The sequence below is a fragment of the Micrasema longulum genome, unplaced genomic scaffold (genome assembly GCF_059751315.1).
Source record: "Micrasema longulum isolate JH-2025_06_02 unplaced genomic scaffold, ASM5975131v1 h1tg000673l, whole genome shotgun sequence".
NCBI lineage: Eukaryota > Metazoa > Arthropoda > Insecta > Trichoptera > Brachycentridae > Micrasema > Micrasema longulum.
This window is the reverse complement of record NW_028277869.1, coordinates 97,472-119,937: the sequence shown is the minus strand read 5'-3', so window position 1 is coordinate 119,937 and position 22,466 is coordinate 97,472. Positions and strand designations below refer to the sequence as shown.

General features: G+C 33.2%; 1 protein-coding gene across 2 annotated transcripts; it reads right to left on the bottom strand.

The window, feature by feature from the left end:
- Positions 1 to 8,413: 8,413 nt before the first annotated feature.
- On the bottom strand, positions 8,414 to 21,260 carry LOC148279768 (uncharacterized). Of its 2 annotated transcripts, none has more exons than XM_088229438.1 (3): positions 21,154 to 21,260; positions 18,632 to 19,029; positions 8,414 to 10,617 (listed from the first exon to the last, which is right to left on the bottom strand). In XM_088229438.1, exons 2-3 carry the CDS (start codon positions 18,975 to 18,977, stop codon positions 8,615 to 8,617), a joined length of 2,349 nt encoding a protein of 782 aa, XP_088085564.1. In that variant the 5' UTR covers positions 18,978 to 19,029; positions 21,154 to 21,260; the 3' UTR covers positions 8,414 to 8,614. The 2 variants fall into 2 exon arrangements, with proteins under 2 accessions (XP_088085564.1, XP_088085565.1); XM_088229439.1 differs by lacking the exon at positions 21,154 to 21,260 and adding an exon at positions 19,140 to 19,448.
- Positions 21,261 to 22,466: the final 1,206 nt, after the last annotated feature.

Here is a 22,466-nt window from a genome sequence, read left to right as displayed (position 1 = left end):
TACACTTATTCAAGACGCGCACGACGTGAATGGCTATTTCTACGATTTTTTTATCCGTAGTTAGCCAAGAATTTGATAACATATTTCAAATTAAATCAATTAATACAAAAATCAATTTACAAATATACAATCAAAAAATTTCATGTATGACGTCAAATTTCATTATGAAGAATTCCAGCCCAACCCGGAATTAATTTTGAAAGATGTTTTCGTGTACACGTGAATATTTAAAAATTTTGAAGTGGGATGAAATATCTCAAAAACGTACGCAAAAATAAATAAAAAATGTTAAAAATAGTATTCATATTAAAATCGTAAATAATGACGTCACTCCTTAAACCTACGTGTAGTATTTCCGGTTTTCGCTTTAAAGCCCCCGCACCTTGTAAGGAACGTTTTGACCATAAAAAAAAAGAGTATAATTTGTATAATTTGACATTTCAACCAGAGATTATGTCAACTTTCTAGGTTTTTTCTAAATCGAAACGTTCGTAAAAACAACCAAACAGAGAAATGAGCAAATTACGATCAACTAAATGAAGTAATCGAAGCAATATTCCATAGATTCTTGTCAGGTCAGTGAAAGTAAGAACGCCAACCGTTTCTTGACGTCACTACTGAAAAGTGACACACTGATTACAGTCATTTGGCGCGGTATTTGATAAATGTAACTTTGAAAAATCATATCTTTGTAAATAACGCACAAAAAATATATATGTCCATATTTATTTTTGCTTAGTTAAATAGTACGCTAATAGAATAAAATAAATTAGAAAACAGCGGAATTCCTCATTATGTTAAAAAGTATTCTAAAATATTTTAAAAGGTGTGTTATCAAGCAAAGTCCAATTATATTAGCACAAAAATTAGTTAGGCCCTAAATAAAAACTGTTTGGAAAGTAATAAATCAAGAAACAGGCCTACGCAAAGTTAAATATAAGATTAAAAGAGATCATGTTATAATTAAATAGGTGCGAAGGTTTTCACGGTCACTGTTATCAATATTATGTATCTTTTTTGGGTAATACCGTGTATGTTGGATTTGATCCGACGTTTCGGCTACCATTGCAGGAGCCATTTTCAGGGAAAACTGTGTGTTTTATAAAAAAAAATGTATGTGTTTATGTGCTAGTAATTTGTACCGTGTCACAGTCAGCAGTAGGCACATTTCTAGTTTTGTAGGAAAGAATAATTATGTTTATGTACTAGTAATTTGTACTGTGTCGCAGCCGGCAGTAGGCACATATCTATTTGTTTTTGTCATATGTAATGCTGGGAACCATGTTGAATTTAATTTAAGCCCGTCGTCATTGTTTATATTATCTGGATGTCTGTGTATTTCAATTGCCTCTTTTATTATTCGTGCACTATAATTACTAGGTTTATGTAGAATTTTTGGTTCAAAGGCGAAAAAATGTCCTGTGTCTATAAAGTGTTCCGCTATTGCGGATTTGTCTGGATGCCCAAGTTTACACGCTCTTTTGTGTTCGTCAATTCTCTTCTTTGCTGTGCGCCCTGTTTGTCCAATATACACTTTATCACATCCTTGGCAACTAAGTTTGTACACGGCTTCAGTTTCTAGAGGATTTTTATCTTTTGGGTTTACTAAATGGTCTTTTATTTTTCCCACAGTCCCAAACGTTGTTGCAATATTTTGTTTCTTCAGCACTTTGGCTATCCTGTCAGTTACATTCTGTACATATGGCAGGTATGCAGTCCCTCTGGTAATATCTTCAGGATAACACACAGTTTTCCCTGAAGATGGCTCCTGCAATGGTAGCCGAAACGTCGGATCAAATCCAACATACACGGTATTACCCAAAAAAGATACATAATATTCATGTTATAATTCATTGAATTCCAAACGTTTTTTTCTAATATTCCATTGAAAACTACGGAAAATCTTGATTCCTCGTATATTTTTGGTAAAACTTTTCTTAAAGAAAACGAAAACCCGTGTTTTTCTATATTTCAATTTCAAAGGATATTGTCCCACAGATGGTTCTTAAAGTTAATACTACTACTACTACTACAACCATCACGCCATTTCCCCGTAGAGAGAATGGACCGCCACACGCGTCTATCCTGGCATACATTCCTAGCTTCCTCCACATTCATACATCTTGTCATACATGCCCTTCGGTTCTGTCTGCTTTTGACACGACCTGACTTAAGATTTTGGTTTATCTGATCATGCCACGTCTTCCTTGATCGTCCTCGTCTCACGTTGCCGTTCATTTTCGCCATATATACTTGTTTTACCATTCTTTCGTCGTCCATTCGTTCTACGTGACCAAACCATCTCAGATACCTTTTCTTAATCTTATCAATTATACTTGACTCATATTTACACTCACCTGATTTCATCATTCGTAACCCTGTCATAACATTGATTTACCTCACATTCGTCTAAGAGATCTCATTTCAACCGCGTTCACTCGGCTTTCATTCTTCCTCTGCCAGTTCCATGTTTCACTTCCATACATAAGTGTTGGGACTAAAACTTCGTTGCGCACTGCCAGTTTAGTTTCGATTGACATATTTTTGTTAGAAATTACTGTGCTTAGTGCTCCGTTCATTTTGTTGCCCGCATTCACTCTTCTTTCAACATCTTTTTCTACTCTTCCATCTCTTGAAAACATGCTTTTCAGATACACAAATTCTTCTACTTGCTCGAGACTATTATATCTTATAGCATTTTAGTGTGGGGTTGGGCTGCCGATATTTCCGCAGTTTTTGTTTTACAAAAAAAGGGCAGTGAGAGGTATTGACAACTAACATTTTCGCGATTATTCAAGAAATAAACATAATGACGGTGTATGGTCAGTATATTTATGAGAATATTATGTATGTGCGTAAAATATATATCTCTTTTAAAAAAATAGCGACCGACATAATTACAATACCAAAAGTAGGGACAAATTAGTAATCCCAAAATTAAAGCTAAGTGAGGTAGGCACGTCGTCTGTGGGGCACTGCGCACTGCGTACGCTTCTACAATAGAAGACCCGACAATGTCCTAATTATGACGGACAATGAACTCAAAATTTTCATAAAAATCGTACTTTTAAAAAGGCCAATAATGGACTAAATGAATACATGGAAGATGGCAGTATATGGAACTAATAATATTATTTTATTTGTGTTCGTTTATTTGATTATTTTTAGAATTTGCAGTTATTTATTGAAACCTGACTAATTAATGTCCTAATAATAATGTCCTAATTCTAGAGAAAAGAACAAAATTAGACTTCCATTTAGGAAAAAGGCAAAGTCACAAAATTCAATTTTATTTAAAGCAATTAAAAAGTATTACGAAATGGAAAAAAATATTTATGAAGAAAAAAACATATCAAAATTTAAAATAATGGTCAAGACATATGTGATAAACAATTTATAAATTAAATATATTTGCAATGTTATTATTAGAACACACATAACAATATGTATGATATGTGTGCCCTATTTTAAGATTTAAATAAATAAATAACTTAAATCTAAATATAAGTTATGATGTTGCGCCTTGAATCCGCAGCCTATATTATGCGGGTGATGTGCAGTTCTGTATGTAGGCAGTAGGCACATAATAAATGAACACTGTATGGTCACCTATAGTTGTATTATTTATTGTAATGTGCAACTGTGTGACCAATATTCATTTACATTTCTAGTAATATTATAAGTTTTGTATGATTAGTTATTTTATGTTATGTATAATTTTTATGTGACAACATTTACAATAACAATATTATGTGGAAGCCTCTAATTGGACTTTATGATATGTATTCATGGTATAATTGATTCTTATAAATGTATAAATGTCTGTTGGCTTTCCAATGAAATAAAATAAAAATAAGACAAAAAGATTATTTGCTACATACATATGTATATTTTAGACAAAGATTAAAATAAAATCGACGTATCAGAACAGAGAAGGAGAACATTTTAGAGAATGACATATCGTAGTCTAGGCATTAACAGGGCAAGTGGCCTGACACTAGCGGGTTTGAGTGGCCACTTAACAAATGTGTTATATCATCCATATTTATTCAGTTCGACCACCTGTAGATTTTCTGTCGTGTCTCGTCTATTTTTGTCGTTCTCGTGGTGTAGTGGTCAGCGCATTTGCCAATACGCAAGAGGTCTCGGGTTCGATTCCCAGCATGGTTGAAATAAAATATTAAAAAAATGTTTTTTCACACAAAGTATTTCATAGTCCCTGGGCTGGCACCTGAAGGGTAAGACAGATCATCTTACCTTCGCGTAACAAACATAATCAAGATACGCTGCGATTGGGGTACCAATGCAGTGCCCCATGAACCATTAGATGCAGAAAGGGAATGATGACGGTGATGATGAAAAGATTCTTACAAGCTATACCAGTCTGACGATGTCACGAGAGCGACAAAGTCGGGATTTGGGTTAAAAACTAAGTTCATAATTCATTTTGAAAATATATATTTTGAAAATATTTTTTTAATATTATTAATAAAACAAATATTACAAAAAGTACATGTTATACTCCCAGGAGTTATTAAAGAAACTAATTTGGAACCGTACATAAATTATTTTTTTTGTAAAAATGCATAATATAATATCGACTGCTCCAAGTAAGACGGCACTAAGTCATAAAAGATAGTTTTGCAGAAAAGCAAATTGAAAGTTTGTTTTTTTTCCATATTCTTGGGTCAGGATTCATAAGTTTTTAAAAATTGTAATAATATATTTTATTAGAATTCCTACTATTTTATAGTGTTTTGGGACATAACGCTGTTTTCTTCGGAATTCGTATTTCAGCTATGTGTAGTATGTTGATTTACTTCTCTATTCCAGGAAAAATCAAATAAACTATTAAACTTTCAATGAGCTATTTTATTTTAAAAAATTAAAAAGATATCAATTATTAACACAAAAACCACCCAAATTTATATTTTCGAAAATCCTAATAAATAAAACTATTCAAGGCGGGGTGTTTCTTGTGCGTTTGCGCACATTTTTATCTGTTGGTGTCATTTTTCTTTTCCGAACAGAAGATATACCATTACGGAACCCACAATATCAAATGAATCTTCTGAACTCTGTATAATAAAATAAATCAATAATAAAACCGACATATAAATTTTTCATGTTACAAAGTAGTTATGTATCTACAATTGACTATCGATGCAATACACAGTGATAGGAATTCCATCGTACAACTGTTGTATCTGTAGCATCGTTTCCTCATTAAGATACATCATTATTATTTTGGCTGTTCTACTTGATATACCCTTTTTAAGCACACCACAATGTACGTATATCTCTCTGTTCTCAATCGAAACACAATACACCAATGAGGAACTTCAGCCCTACGGGAAATTGGATACAAAAAATGTTTTCTTACGCGGGGTAAAAATTAGAGCATTAAATTGTACTACAAAGTTTCTTGAAAATGTACAGAAAAAATAATAAAAAATACTTTGATAAAAACGCACTACTTTAAATGACGTCACTGGTTCATGTGAATCAACCTATGATCTGAGAGCTATGGAAGATTTCCGGTCTGCTTGTTGCTTCTGGACCAATAGGAAAAACTGAATGAGAATAAGCGGAAATGAACCTCTTACGTTACACGCGGAGTTATTTCAGAAATACAAAACTTTGAAAAATCGTAGCGCCGATAATACGATATATAAAAATTAAAAAAAAAAAATTTGACATAGTTTAACAGTCTATTAACAAATAAAAAAATCAAAAAAAAACAGTGAACTTCCTCATTACTCGAGACAAGTTAGTTAATCTGAAGCAAACTTAGCAAACCAATCAGCAATTCAACCAGCAATTCAACGTGTCGAATTTCAAATAATAAAGTTTTATAAACATTATTATTTATCGATCGAAGAAGAAAGTAAGTTTGACTTACAACCATAGACGAAAAATATTTCCCGGAGAGTAAGGAAGTAAATCAACTTACTTCTTTATTCCATGAAATAAAATTGCTTTTTGACATACAACTAAGTATTTTTTATATTAATTTATTAACCAAGTTAAATTAAATAATTGATAAGATTAAGAAAGGGTCTCTGAGATGGTTTGGTCACGTAGAACGAATGAACGACGAGAGAATGGTAAAACAAGTATATATGGCAAAAATGAACGGCAACGTGAGACGGGGACGACCGAGGAAGACGTGGCATGATCAGATAAACCAAAATCTTAAGTCTGGTCATGTCAAAAGCAGACAGAACCGAAGGGCATGTATGACAAGATGTATGAATGTGGAAGAGGCTAGGATTGTATGCCAGGATAGACGTGTGTGGCGGTCCATTCTCTCTGCCTACCCCTACGGGGAAATGGCGTGATGGTAGTAGTAGTAGTAACCAAGTTAAAAGAGATAGAGTAATGAAAGTCTTGGAAGGAAGACAATGATTTATAACCTTCAGAAATGGAAGTAAGTCAAAAACCTCAATTTCGGAGTTACTGCCTTCTTTCTTGGAGCAGTCGTTATATAATATAATAGTACTAATAACCATTTACTAAATACTTAATACAACTATACTAACTTTACATTTAAGTTTGAAATTTGCAACGCATTTTCTGAATATTTTCACTCCACTTTTCTAAATCCAGCTAGTATCCAATCGAGAAATTCCACTAATCCCTCATCTACCTCGTCTCATGTGTATACCTCAGATATTAATTCCATAGTGATTACCACAGACTATGTAAAAAATCTACTCTTAAAGCTAGATACATCAAAATCAGCTGGACCTGATCACCTTCCCGCATGTTTTCTCATAAATTCTGCTAGTACTATATGTGTACCAATCACTTTGCTGTTCAAAAGATCTCTCAAAGAATGCACAATCCCACATATTTGGAAATCCGCTTTTATAACACCAGTCCACAAGAAAGGGCCTAAAACCGATATTGCCAATTATAGACCAATTTCTAAACTGTGTATAGTGTCTAAAGTATTTGAAAGAATAATCTATAACCAACTATATTCCGCCATTAAAAACTCACTGAGTCCATCTCAACATGGCTTTCTAAAAGGGAGATCTACTGTTTCAAATTTAATCTTACTTAATGATTACCTTACTGATTCAATGGACGGTGGTCATCAGGTAGACGTTATTTACACCGATTACAGTAAATGCTTCGACCGAATCGATCACAAATTACTATTAAAAAAATTAACTAAAATCGGTATTAGAGGTGACCTCTTCAGATGGTTTTCATCTTATATAGACAACAGGTCGCAAGCGGTAGTGGTTAATAATTTTATTTCTAGTTGGGTACGGGTCCCCAGCGGGGTGCCTCAAGGGTCTCTTCTGGGACCTTTGCTCTTCATAATTTTTGTTAACGACATTGATAAATGCTTTACCTCTTCGCGTTTGCTTTGTTTTGCTGACGACATGAAAATTTTTGCAACAATCAAGACCCCAGCTGACGTCTTTGATCTGCAGTCAGATCTCGACCGTCTAGAGGATTACTGCAACTCCAACTGCTTGGACCTTAATCCTTCTAAGTGTTCAGTTATTACATTTAGTCGCAAAGTAAAATTTTTACGTACTAACTATGTGCTTAAGGGTCAAAACCTCCAACGCTCATTATGTGTAAAGGATCTAGGTGTCTTCCATGATAGTAAATTACTTTTTGACGCCCATGTTGACAGCATCATAAAAAAGTCATCGCGTGCGCTTGGCTTTGTTATGCGTAGCTCTACGTCGTTCACTATGGCAAAGACACTTAAAATCCTTTACTGTACATTAGTGCGAAGCAACTTAGAATATGCATCACAAATATGGAATCCTATGTACAATGTGCAGATATCACGCATTGAAAATATTCAAAAAAAATTCGTAAAGTTCATGTGTTTCCGGTTGAAACTTGAGTTTAAATCTGACCAGTATATTCATATATGTAAAAAACATCACCTACTGCCTCTGCAAAAACGTCGTGAAATAGCGGATATAATTTATTTACTTAAAATTGCCTCTGGTTCAATTGACTGTCCTGAACTACTTTGCAAACTTTCTATCAATGTTCCCTACAAAGTTTTAAGAAATAACCCTCTTCTTCACATACCTCTTGTTTCATCTAATTATAGGCAAAATTCATATTTATGGCGAACTTTTAATAATTTTAATGTACTAAATAAATCATTTAACATAGATTTATTTGAAAATAATCTTAATAACGTGCGGCGTTTGCTTTCAAAATAACTCGTAGTATTTTTTTTTTCTTTTCTTTTAAATTTACATTTAATTACTATTCATTTTATGTTCGAGAATCTTTTTTAACTTACTGTGATGCTACTTGTGAAAACCTGTAATTGGCTTATTTGTTATTTGTTTTGTTATATAAATATGATATAATTATAGCTGTTGGTTATCCAAATAAATAAAATAAATAAATAAATAAATAAAAATAAGACTTTCTCACCAATGTGATTTAATGAATGATAAATTAAATCACTTCTTTTTGAAAACTTGTAGTCACAATAGGAGCAGGAGAATCTTCGCCAGTATGGATGACATATGAGATTTTAATTTACCAACATATAAACATTTAAAGTGGCATTCTGAGCATAAGAATGGTTTTTCACCGGTATGAGTTGACATGTGTGATTTTAAATTAGCTTTTGGTGAACATTTATATTGGCATCTGAGCATAAGAATGGTTTTTCACCGGTGTGAGAGGACATGTGTAATTTTAAAGTGCTCTTTCGTAAACATTTATATTGGCACTCTGAGCATGAGAATTGTTTCTCGCCGGTATGAGTTAACATGTGTGATTTCAAATTAGCTTTAAGTGAACATTTGTATTGACACTCTGAACACGAGAATGGTTTTTCACCGGTATGAGAGGACATGTGTAATTTTATAGAACTCTTTCGTAAACATTTATATTGGCATTCTGAGCATGAGAATTGTTTTCCACTGGTATGAATTAACATGTGTGATTTTAAATAAGCTTTTAGTGAACATTTATATTGGCACTCTGAGCAAGATAATGCTTTTTCACCGGTATGAGAGGACATGTGTAATTTCAAAGAACTCTTTCGTGAACATTTATATTGGCACTCTGGGCATGAAAATGGTTTTTCACCGGTATGAGTTGACATGTGTGATTTTAAATGAGCTTTTAGTGAACATTTATATTGGCACTCTGAGCAAGATAATGGTTTTTCACCGGTATGAGAGGACATGTGTGATTTCAAAGAACTCTTTCGTGAACATTTATATTGGCACTCTGAGCAAGAGAACTGTTTCTCACCGGTATGAGTTAACACGTGTAATTTCAATCGACTCTTTTTTGAACATTTATATTGGCACTCTGAGCAAGAGAATGGTTTTTCACCGGTATGAGAAGACATGTGTAATTTCAAAGAACCCTTTCGTGAAAATTTGTATTGGCACTCTGAGCATGAGAATGGTTTTTCACCAGTATGAGAGCACATGTGTAATTTTAAAGAACTCTTTCGTGTACATTGATATTGGCACTCTGAACAAGAGAATGGTTTATCACCGGTATGAGAGGACATGTGTAATTTTAAAGAAACCTTTCGTAAACATTTATATTGGCACTCTGAGCATGAGAATGGTTTTTCACCGGTATGAGAGAACATGTGTAGTTTTAAACAACTCTTTCGTGAACATTTATATTGGCACTCTGAGCATGAGAATGGTTTTTCACCGGTATGAGAGCACATGTGTGATTTTAAAGAACTCTTTCGTGAACATTTATAATAGCACTCTGAGCAAGAGAATTGTTTCTCATCAGTATGAGTTAACATGTGTGATTTCAATTGACTCTTTTTTGAACATTTATATTGGCACTCTGAGCAAGAGAATGGTTTTTCACCGGTATGAGAGGACATGTGTAATTTTAATGAACCCTTTCGTGAACATTTATATTGACACTCTGAGCATGAGAATGGTTTTTCACCCGTATGAGAGCGCATGTGTAATTTTAAAGAACTCTTTCGTGAACATTTATATTGGCACTCTGAGCATGAGAATGGTTTTACACCGGTATGAGAGGACATGTGTGATTTTAAAGAACCCTTTCGTGAACATTTATAATGGCACTCTGAGCAAGAGAATTGTTTCTCATCAGTATGAGTTAACATGTGTGACTTCAATTGACTCTTTTTTGAACATTTATATTGGCACTCTGAGCAAGAGAATGGTTTTTCACCGGTATGAGAGCACATGTGTAATTTTAAAGAACTCTTTCGTGAACATTTATATTGGCACTCTGAGCAAGATAATTGTTTCTCACCGGTATGAGTAAACGTGTGTGATTTCCATTGACTCTTTTTTGAACATTTATATTGGCACTCTGAGCATGAGAATGTTTTTTTATTATTATGAGTTAACGAGTGTTTTTTTAGATTCTTTTTATCCGAAGATATGAATTTACACTCTGAGCATGAGTATGGTTTCTCATCGGTGTGAGTTAACATGTGTGATTTCAAAACATCTCTCCGTGAACATTTGAGTTGGCACTTTGGGCATGAGAATGGATTAGCATCAGTATGAGTTAATAGGTGAGATTTTAAACTACTCATCTTCGGACATTTGTATTGACATTCTGAGCAGGAAAAATGACGATGGATTGCTTGTAAACCTGCAACAAAGACAAACTTATTGTAAACACCACTTCATATATCATTATTAACAAATCCGAGTCCGCAATATCAAAACCATATAAATTCAAATGAATCTGTTCAAAAAAAGTTCTTAAAGTACCTTTTGTATAAGTTCCAAATTTCTAACCCACGTTTAAATTCAAATTACGAGCAACTTCTAACTCTTTTTCATTTTAATAATCTGATAAAACGCCGCGGTGTTTTCCATATAAAATAACTGTATAAAATATTAAACTACAAAGTAGATACTAACCTCCGGAATGAAATACAAATAAATGCGGGATTGAGAACACTCAGACATCGGAAAATATTTACACTGCCTTTGTTTTCAAATAATGCTACATACCACACACCTATGGCCCGCATTTGTCGGAAATATTATATATACTGCCGAAACAATAAAATTGACATTTTTCATGATACTCTCTCAGCTTTTGCGAATAATCTCTTAGGAATCAATCCAATTCAATAAATACACACGTACAACTTATTTTTTATTGCATTGTATCCTGTGTGAAAAAAATATTGAAAAATATGTATTATAACTTAATATATAAATCTATTTTGTGTAATTCTATAATTGAAGATATATATGCATGTAAAATTGTATCGACGAATGCTTTCAAATTGTATGCTTCTAGTTTGTATCTTTGTTGAATTACCTAATAAAATAAATGGAAACAGAAAGATGAAAAGTTTAAGGAGTTTTTATTTAATGTCAACAGAGAGAGAAGAAATTCTATTCATTTATTAATTACTCGATGCTTTGTCTGGTTTCGCTCGTAGTCGAATAAAAACCATTTTACAATTATTAATTTTAATTTTTTTATTTTATACAAAGAAAGGAAAAAATTATGATGTACGAAGCCTATGTCAAAAGTAAATTGAGTTACATGATCGTCTTCTGGGGAACTGGTAACAAGACAGACATAACAAGAATACAAAGACAACAAAATAAAATTCTTAAACTAACATACAACCTACCCTACCTGACCTCTACGACTGAACTGTACAAAAAAACACACCAGTTTGACATAAACTACTTGACTAAAATTGAGACCTTAAAAATTGTGCACAAAATAACACTGGGAAGCATACAAGACGACGACATAATATTAGTCAAAAATGCTGACATACACAAATATAAGACCAGACAACAACAACACTATCATATTGAAAAAGCAAAGACAAACACAGGACAGTCAAAAATACTACATAATGGACTTAAACACTACAACGACCTACCTTACTACTTGAAAACTTTTACTGGAGACAAATTTAAAATCAATCTGAAAAAGCACATGATGACTGAACTAACTAGACTAGACGAGACATAAAATGATTAGACAATATTAAATTTCTAATGTAACCCTAACGGGTTTTTAAAATTGTAAATAAATAAAAAAAATAAAAAAAACTTGTCTAGGAATTTTAATTTTTTATGACGTGTATATCATCTTAATCTTAGGATAGAACGCCGAATAAATATCATCTTAAAATAGCAATTTATTTTCAAATTAAAAGTCACTGCGAATTGCCGTTACTATGTTATATTTTCTACCGAAGCCCAAGAAAAATTTGGCTTGAAAAAAGCAAGATTGATTTCGAAAAACTAATTTTGAATTTCACGAACATTAAAAACTTACAGCTGAAAGGTTCTTTAATTAGTTCTTTAGGTATTAACACCAAAAAGCCACGACTTACTATTGAAAAGTTCTAGTCTGTATTGAGAAGATACCGAATCAATATTATAAACATCCGACTGTTGATCTAGAATTTGCACACATAATGGAGTGTCCAAATTTTAAGTAGCTTAGACTAACCGTTAAACAGTTAGATGTTATAAATGCAAAAAAGACTAAATGCTTATACATTAAATCTCCTCATGCCAAAAAATATGTTTTGCCAAATATTATTGCTCATTGCACAAATTGCTTGCATGATGGTATCTCTAACACATATAATTGTGAACTCAAAGAATTTGTGGAGGAGTATAAGAATTTGGGTATTTTTATTGATCATAATTTTAAATGGGATCGTCATATATTTAAATTTTGTGATCGATTGCGGACTCTTGCGAGTACTTTTTATAAGTTATCTTTTATTTTGCCTAAAATCACTCTTAAAATTATTTAGAATCAATAATAAGATTTGGTATAAAGTCGTGGGGACATTCGACTAAAACTAATATTAAAATAATCCAGGGTCTACAGTACTCTAAAGTTAAGCGAATTGTACCTGCAGAGATTTACGAACAAAGAAGTAATAATGTTACTAATAAACTTAAGAAATTAACATATATATTCAAAACAATTCGAAATATAATGAATGTACAGGAACTTTTAAAGATTTATTTTGCATTGTGCCAATCAATTTTGGAGTACGGTATAATCGGTTGGGGTGGTGCGAGTGACACAGTTTTAAATAGTGTATTGGTTGCACAAAAATCCATCATTAAAATAATACTCAGAGTCCCGATACAGACATCCACTGAAGAAATATTCCATAAATCACAACTTATGACACCAAAACAATTATACGCTAAAACAATACTCACTTATAGATTCAAAAACTACTCTTACTCAAATGAAAGACATAACCCCCACAATACATCACATACAAATAATATAATCACTAGATCCTCAACACATAAACAACTTAAACAAATACAAACTAATACCACTTTCAGGCAAAGGGATTTTGAGTATTATTCAATTAAAATCTATAACCTACTTCCACTATCTATTAAAGCAATTAGTAATGAGAAAATGTTTGAAATGACTATAAAAAAATGGATAGTGGAGCTAGGTAGAAGTAAAATGGATTGTCTCATTCGCCCATACCAATGCTGAATCAACTGCTCCACAACTGTATGGCTTATGTTAGGTTTTTGTTGTTTTCATTGTGTGTTTTGTAATATAAATAATATAGATGTACATAAATACCTTGTTTTTAAAACTGTCTGAATATTTGTTAATTATGTTTTCTTTTTAAGTGAGTCTTCTTTGTTTATTCTCAAATGTAATTAAAAAAAACTAAATTGTTAAGTGTCCTCGGCACGGGAAACCCCAGTGAGGTCACATTATTTTTATTATTAATTATAGTTTGTAAGCGAAAAATATGAATAAATAAATGATCTCCTGTACAAAACTATCAAAACTCTGCCTGTTCGAGGACTACTGTGGCTTTGCATCATTTTGGAACAATTTAATAGTAATACATTCAAGCTTCCTCTCAAACATAACCATAATACACGCTTCACGTCTAATGGTGGCTTGGTAGTACCAAAAGTATGGAAAAAGAACTCTCAAATATTTAGTATCTAGAATTTTTAATTTGTTACCAGAAGAACTTAAATTTAACTCACGTTGTAACAAGAGCAAAATAAGAGAGTGGCTACGCGATCAAAAGTTTATATATGAATAGTAGCTTAGAAGTAAATATTTAAATTTTTCATAGTACCTAAGTATTAATCAATATATGTATTTTAGTTTAGTTTATATTTACACCTGAGGATGGGTAATACTGATTACCCGAAACTAGTCGTGTTTTAATGTATTCTCTTGTGTGGTAAATTAACAAAGTGTTTTATTTTAAATAAATTAAAAATGTATTTCCACAAAGTAAATGCTGAAACAATAAATAATAGAATTTACCCTGTGCCCGGCCCATTTTTGTGAAATTTTACGCTTTGTGAAGGGTTTCTTAAAAGTGTCATAATTATAAAAATACTGAGTTAAATAAATTGAAACTTCTCATGTTTCTTTGAAACAATTTAATAAGTAATTTTTGTATGATAGTTTTGCCAACATTGGCCTTTATGGAGAGCCACGTTGCAATGTTTGCACATATGCAGGGTCTCACTCCTTTATTTGTGCTCTGTATCCCGGAGCCGTGTAAACACGCGATTACAATAACCCTGCGTTGTGTCCCAGGCCCGTGTTGCGCCATTTTTGTTAAAATCACCTCAAGGGCGCTGTAAAATTAATAAATATCCCATTACGTCTTGTAGCTTCAGAGCGCATGGACGGTTGGGATTCTAGTTCCTCGTTTTCAATTACGATCAATAAAAAATTATAACAGATAGGAGCTAGATTACAGGACGTCTTGCAGCTACAGAGAGCATAGACAGTTAGAAATTTAGCCCCCATTTACACATTTTAAAAATTGACAAATAAATTTAGTGTATTAATAATATTTAAAAAAAAAACAAAAAATATGAATAATAAAAAGGAGTAAGATTACAACACGTCTTGCAGCTACTAAGCGCATAGACGATTGGAATTCTAGACCCCATTTACAAAATTTAGGTATTTTATAGTTGATATATGAAAGCTAGATAACCAATCATCGTGCAGCTACAAAGCGCATGGACGAGTGGAATGCCAGCAAAGTTAAAATAATATCAATAAATTTATAAAAAATTTGTTACGGTTGTTAAAATTGTTATATTTTCACTTATTGTTATGGTTGGATAATTTATATTGAGCCATTTTTGTGAAAATCTCAAGGTAGCTTATCAACAGCGAAAAAGTACTAACAAAAGTCACTAGATGTCAAGAAAATGCACTTTTTTGGACAGATGGTAAAGACTGGGACACAACGCGTGGTTCTATAATCAATAAAATAAATAAAAGCTAGGAAGACAGAGAAAATGATGGGTAAAAACAGTACGATTGATCTAGTACTTGCATTCTTTAGTCCATTCAAGACTCTACGACATACCGTTAAAAAGTTTAATTATTTGATGATGCTTGACTTGCCGTTTCGGAGGAGACGCTGTTCAAACTGGCCCATAAATCAGATTTTTGCCAAAGGTTTAACAAATAAGATTTAACAATCTGATGAGGGTTTCAATTCAAATACACTCTGAAAATGACAAGATAGTTATTCTGTTCATAAAAACTTTTTATACCACACAGCAATTGGATAACAATCCATCCGATTTTTCTCTGCCATCAGGATCAAAAGATACATACACCTTATAGAGGAGAACATTGGAAAAAATGTCATAGCGACACGGAAACAACAGACTTTGATGCCTACTAAGTTATAAACGAATATAAACAACATGCCTCCGAATCTTCGGCCGATGAAAACGAAAAAATAGTGTCTGATCCGCTTGAAATTAATAACGGTGAAGAAGTCGCTTTCGTTTTAGTAAAAATTAACATTGTTGATACGCAAAATGACAAATATTATGTCGGTTAAGTTATCAGTGCATCAACTGCCACAATTTTAATATTGTTACGTCATTTCTTCAATCCTTCCGTGGAGCACAGCATTTTTTTATTTTTTTTTATATATTAAGGCAATCCATCCTAAGAAGGATGATTTCTGCCAAGAGTAAAATTTATTTAAAGGAATCAAAATAAAAAAAACATTTAAAAAAAAACTAAAAATTTATGATGTTTTTTGAGAGGAAGCTTCCTATATGGTGGATAATTTCAGGATCAAGGATGGAGAGGAGTGATGCTATGTTAATAGGGTAAGGATATTTTTTTAAGGAGGAGTACATATTATGTTTGTCCCTTATTGGACAGCCAAAGAATATATGGTCTGGAGTCTCATGGTCCAAACCACATTCACACCATGGACTTCCTACAATATTAATTTTGAAAAGGTTGCTATTAGTGCAATAGTGGCCGATTCGTAGTCTACTAATGTTTGAGATTAATCTCTTAGACAATTTTTTTGTGTGGAACCAAGGAGAGCTTGGTATGCTCTCTTGGATATCTTTATAGAGGGTTCCCTTACATTTGGAGGTAAACTCCCACTGGGTCTTCCATTGTCGTTTTGCCTCGTTCTGAATTCGAGGGGACATGTCGGAAACACACACATAATACTCAAGAGGACGCGAGCCGTCTATCGCAGCCGCTTTCGCCAGTTCATCTACCATCTCATTACCTCTAATACCAAGGTGCGATGGGATCCAGACTATGATTAGTTCTCTACCAGTTCTACTGAATTTCCAACTGTTAAGTCTTATAGAACAGAGCACAGCACAGCATTGTTCCAAAAGTCATAAAGAAAGCGAATGTAACTCCACTTTTAAAAGGTTCACAATGAGATGTGGAAGATCTTTCCAATTTTAAAAAACAGTGCGATTGATCTAGTAATTGCATTTTACATGTCCATTCAAGTCTCTACGACATACCGTTAAAAAGATGAATTATTTTACAATGTTTTTCTTCCTCGAGCAAGTAGAAGGATTTGTGTATCTGGGAAGCGTGTTTTCAAGAGATGGAAGAGTAGAAAAAGATGTTGAAAGAAGAGTGAATGCGGGCAACAAAATGAACGGAGCACTAAGCACAGTAATTTCTAATAAAAATATGTCAATCGAAGCTAAACTGGCAGTGCACAACGGAGTTTTAGTCCCGACACTTATGTATGGAAGTGAAACATGAAACTGGCAGAGGAAGAATGAAAGCCGAGTGAACGCGGTTGAAATGCGATCTCTTAGACGAATGTGTGGGAAATCAATGCATGACAGGGTTACGAATGATGAAATCAGGCGAGAGTGTAAATCTGAGACAAGTATAATTGATAAGATTAAGAAAGGGTCTCTGAGATGGTTCGGCACGTAGAACGAATGGACGACGAGAGAATGGTAAAACAAGTATATATGGCAAAAATGAACGGCAACGTTAGACGAGGACGATCGAGGAAGACGTGGCACGATCAGATAAACCAAAATCTTAAGTCTGGTCATGTCAAAAGCAGACAGAACCGAAGGGCATGTATGACAAGATGTATGAATGTGGAAGAGGCTAGGATTGTATGCCAGGATAGACGTGTGTGGCGGTCCATTCTCTCTGCCTACCCCTACGAGGAAATGGCGTGATGGTAGTAGTAGTAGTAGTAGTAGTTTCTTCCTCCGAGAAAAATGTAGCTCGAAAATAACACCGTTCACCTAAAAATTGCATCTAGAGTAACGTGTCGACGACGCTACGACTTGCCGTTTCGGAGGAGACGCTGTTACAGACAAACAAACACACACATATGCTTTCAGTTTTAAAACATACAACAAACGCACTTAGTTAATACAAATTGAAAAAATACAAAAATTATTATAAAAATAATTTTGAAAAAGCCGTCTACTTTTCCCACTGTTCAATTATTTATAAAATTTAAGGTTTTAGATATAAAATTGCTATATAAAAAGAATTGTTTGCTTCAAATACATAAAGATAAAATAAATAGTAGTATTTCTAGGTCTCAAAACGTAAGTACGCGGCCTAGAACAGGTGGTGATATCTTCATTCCTAAATTAAAAACAACCACAGCACAACATCATTATACTCACAGAGGAATATTTTTCTTTAATGAAATGAACAAAGATAATAAAACGTACAGCCAGAAATACAATGTATTTAAGAAAGAAGTGAAAAGTTACATCTAAAATTCTTATTTAAGTAATGTATTAAAAACATCAATTATAACTTTTTTGTAATTAATATATGTTATCCTAAATGTATTTTTTACTAAAATAAAATAAACTATTGTATGACGTCACTCCCCATTATGTAAACAAGAATTGTTTTTTTTTTTTTTACGTAATGGGAAACGTTAATGTAAATATACGTATTTGATAAATGTAAAAAAATCTATTTAGTTGTAATATTGTATTTTATTTGTTATTAATAAAATAAATAATAAAAAAAATATTTTAAATATGTAGTTTCTAACACATTTCACTGTCTCTGGACTGGCACCTGAGGTTTACGACTAAATAACGTTAGGGATGATCGAGATACGCTGCGATTTATTTAACATTGTAGTACCCTATGCACCACCAAGCTGCTATAAGGATTTGATGATGATGATGAATTACACAAAACTACATACTTCTGGGTTTGATTCCCGGTGAAAACACAAAAAAATGATATTTTTTCTCAAAAACAAAACTGAGTTTAAATCTGCTGCTTGCGATCATCCATAGTCCACAGACGTAATCTCAGAGCAGATAATGTGAAAATAAGTATTACTTACTTGGGGCAATTTCACTCTTACGGGAGGAATCCAAACATTCTTGTTTAATGTCGGGATAATCGATGTCCATCTCCGTGAATATAATTATATCACTGGATATCCTAGGCTGGTCAGTGCTGGTCCCCGGTTCAGCCTTCACGGTACTAACGCCCGGCTCCTCGCTGCTGGGAGGATATGGCGCCCCTTCCCCAGTACGGAGAATATCTGCTTCAACATCGCCAGTCCCCGGTTCAGCTTTCATGGTAGCAACACCTGGCTCCTGGCCTCCCCCAGTACGGAGAATATCTCCTTCTACATCGCCAGCCGCCGGTTCAGCCTTAATATTGACTGAAGCGATATCCATCATATTTGGTTTCGAGAATGGAAACAGGGTCAATCTTTTATTAATTCAAAGAATTCTGGAAAAAAAATGTTTTAAAAATAAATAATAAAAAAAATAATAATAAAAATAATAATAAATAATAAATGCTAAAAGCAAGAATCAAGATTTGTGATGTTTTCAAATCACCGAATTGCGTGTTGTAATACGATGTTAAACGATACTGGGAATATGATATGTTGTTTTGTAGTAAGCGATCACTTTACACACTGTTTTACATTGAGCATTTTACTTCTACATTCTGCGGTTATTTTGTAACAACATGTTGAGTCGACCTTAATAATCGTTAAAGTTAAAGAGCTGAAACCTTTATTTATGCGGGTGAGATTCATCTAATTGAATTATTTCACCTACATACTAGGCAACGCCTGAAAATGTTATTTTTTCAATTTCTATACTTCTTCATGGACCAGGTGGATTTATCAACAATATTTTGAGTTTTCTTTAACTTCACACACATCAACAGATGAAAGAATTGAAGGAATATAGATTGTCAGATATGGGCAGAATGGTGAATGTTACACAGTGTGTAAAGTGGCCACTTAAACCAGCCATTGACAGATCATAAGCCCTAGAGGCGTAAGTATAGCCTGTGAGCTCGCCAATACATGACAGATGACATTAACATAACCATAGAAAAACATAGCAGTTGAGCTCTCAGAAGTAAAGCAACGTGAATGCAGCAATGCTTGAACTACATGTCAATAATATTCTAATAATAAATAATATTATTTGGCCATACGGAACTTTAAAGCACACCTTGGTTTAATTACTAATAGTATTTTATCGGTTAGGTAGGTGTATTTAAAAAAAATGTTGCGTACCTGAAAAAAGCACAAATAATTATGTTTTTGTAAATGATGTCAGTAGCGACACTCAGAGAGTGGCTTTGTGACGTTTTGTCATTTTTTATAAGAAATTCATGGCGTAGCCGAACTACTGTTATAAAAACGAGGATGTTTTTGTTGATTGACGTTAGCAGGCGCTACCCAGGGGCGACTTTGTGACGTGAGAAATTATTTAAAAAAAGAGATTTATGGCGTAGCCGAAATATTGTTATTAAAACGAGGATGTTTTTGTTGATTGACGTTAGCAGGCGCTACCCAGGGGCGACTTCATGACGTGATAAAATTATTAATTTAAATATTTTTTTTCATTTTTCATAGCGTAGCCGAGATAAGAAATTGCGTGGTGTTTCGAAATTTAACCGTGTAGGTAGCCGCCTAGTTACAATATTATTTTTGTATTTGTATAACTCCTGTTTTATAATGTTTATGTATTTATCGCTATAAGAATTAAACTAAAGATAGTTTTTACTTTTAATCGCAATCCGTTTTTTAAATTATGTTTGTAACACTCAGTAATATTTATTTTTCAAGTATTCAATGTTATTTTTGCATTTTAATTAATATTGTTGATATAAAGCGTATTTTTATTTATTCGAGTTTACTAGACTGTTTTTATTACAAAAAATAAAAATGCATATTTCTCTATGTATTTTTCTGTTATAAACAATCTATTAAAATAATACACATCAAATTTCCATTGTCTGTTGATTTTATTTGCAATCTTCTTTTTTTTCGATGGTTAAAACTCTAGGAAATTCAAAGACAATAAAAATTTTACTGTCATATATTGGCGAGCTCACACGCTATACATAGCCCGCCCTAGACTTCTGTATTACCTTCTCTTAAATGTTCTTCATCTCTGTTGTAATATGTTAATATAAACAGCTCCCCAGGGAGTTGAATCCAGTCCTTGTCCACAAAAATTTGGACAAACTCAAAATATTGTTGAAAAATATTTATCGATTGCAATTTCTTTAATGTTTTCGATTATCATACATTCAAAATCATTAAAACTGGCAACTTCAATATGAGCATTGGCCAATGCTGATAATATTTAATTACGAATTCACAATGCTGATCATTCCATCACAAGACAAGAAGAGGAAGAATTCACCCCTAAGAGACGCTCGCCTCACGCCCGGGAGTTCCGGGCCAATTTCCGGTGAGTGTAATAGCTAATGGTTATTTTTCTCAAACCCGGCTGTAATTCGCCACTGTCGATGGGCCGCATAGCCGGCGCTACAAATCATATATAAATATATTGTTCCACTTTAGATACTGGAATTGTGACTTACTTTCGCGGTGATTTATTCAAATGGAAAAATTTCGTATAATCGTCCAAAAATGACAAAATTTTTGTATTCATTGACCACGAAATGGAAACGGGCACAGCTCACAAAGCTCGACAGGAAAGCCACAGATGAAATCAGAAGAAACATAATGTGATAGACAATCCACAGACAATCATAGAAATTGCGGCTAGAATTTTTTTTCTACAATCAATGTTTTTGACACGAAATCATTATTGTTCCTTTTTCCGTCACTGCGTAGGTACTGAGTTTCAGTACTACAGAGAAGCGTTTGTTCAGTACATATGGTTTATTAACAAAAAATACAATTTCTTTATCTACTACATACTATGTACTTAGGTAATAGATTTCTCTGGATTATGTCTAGTCTGCCTAACTAGGTACAACCTGTTTTTAGGCAGACATTTTTAAGCAAAAATAAACAATAACATGACTACCGACTAGTTAATTTATTGTAAAGTTATACTATACATATACCATTTATTTTTTAAGAATGTTTTTAAGTAATATTTTGAGTTTGTCCAAATTTTTGTAGACAAGGACTGGATTCAACTCCCTGGGGAGCTGTTAACATTAAAATATTACAACAGAGATGAAGAACATTTTAGAGAAGGTAATATATAAGTCTAGGCATTTACAGGGCTTATGACCTGTCAATGGCTGGTTTAAGTGGCCACTTTATATATCATATTAGGTAAAATAATTCAATTAAATGAATCTCACCCGCATAAATAAAGGTTTCAGCCCTTTAACTTCACAAACATCAACAGATGAAAGAATTGAAAGATGTTCAAATATGGGCAGAATGGTGAATGTTACAGTGTGTAAAGTGATCACTTAAACCAGCCATTGACAGGTCATAAGCCCTGTAGATGCCTAGACTTCTACATTACCTTCCCTAAAATGCTCTTCATCTCTGTTGTAATATGTTTTAAGTGGGTTTTCCGATTTATCTCTACCTAAATCCATTGACTATTTTACTACAAATTTATTTCGTTGAATTCGGGTCGTGGTTGTGTAATGTTCGGGTAACATATTGAATATTTTGGGGCCCAGAAATCTAAAATTTCTTTGCCCAAATTCAGAGTTAGCGGCAGACCCCATGGCCCATCCTCTAGTTTGACTTTTGGTAGTGTGGGAGTGTTCTTTTTGGGATTCGGAAAATAAATAAATACAGTTAATTATACATTTGTTGTGATTTTTTAGACAACAAGTTATATCTACCTATATAAATAATCCCTTTCAAATTAATCAAAATCAACTATATTTAAACTAATTATTTGTATAAAAGAAATTAA

Bases quoted from the DNA above. Each gene is read 5' to 3' on its own strand.
- LOC148279768 (XM_088229438.1), bottom strand. From the start codon at position 18,977: ATGATGGATATCGCTTCAGTCAATATTAAGGCTGAACCGGCGGCTGGC. The intron at 10,618-18,631 runs GTAAGTAATACT...TCTTTGTTGCAG, and splicing joins TAAGAGTGAAATTGCCCCAA to GTTTACAAGCAATCCATCGT.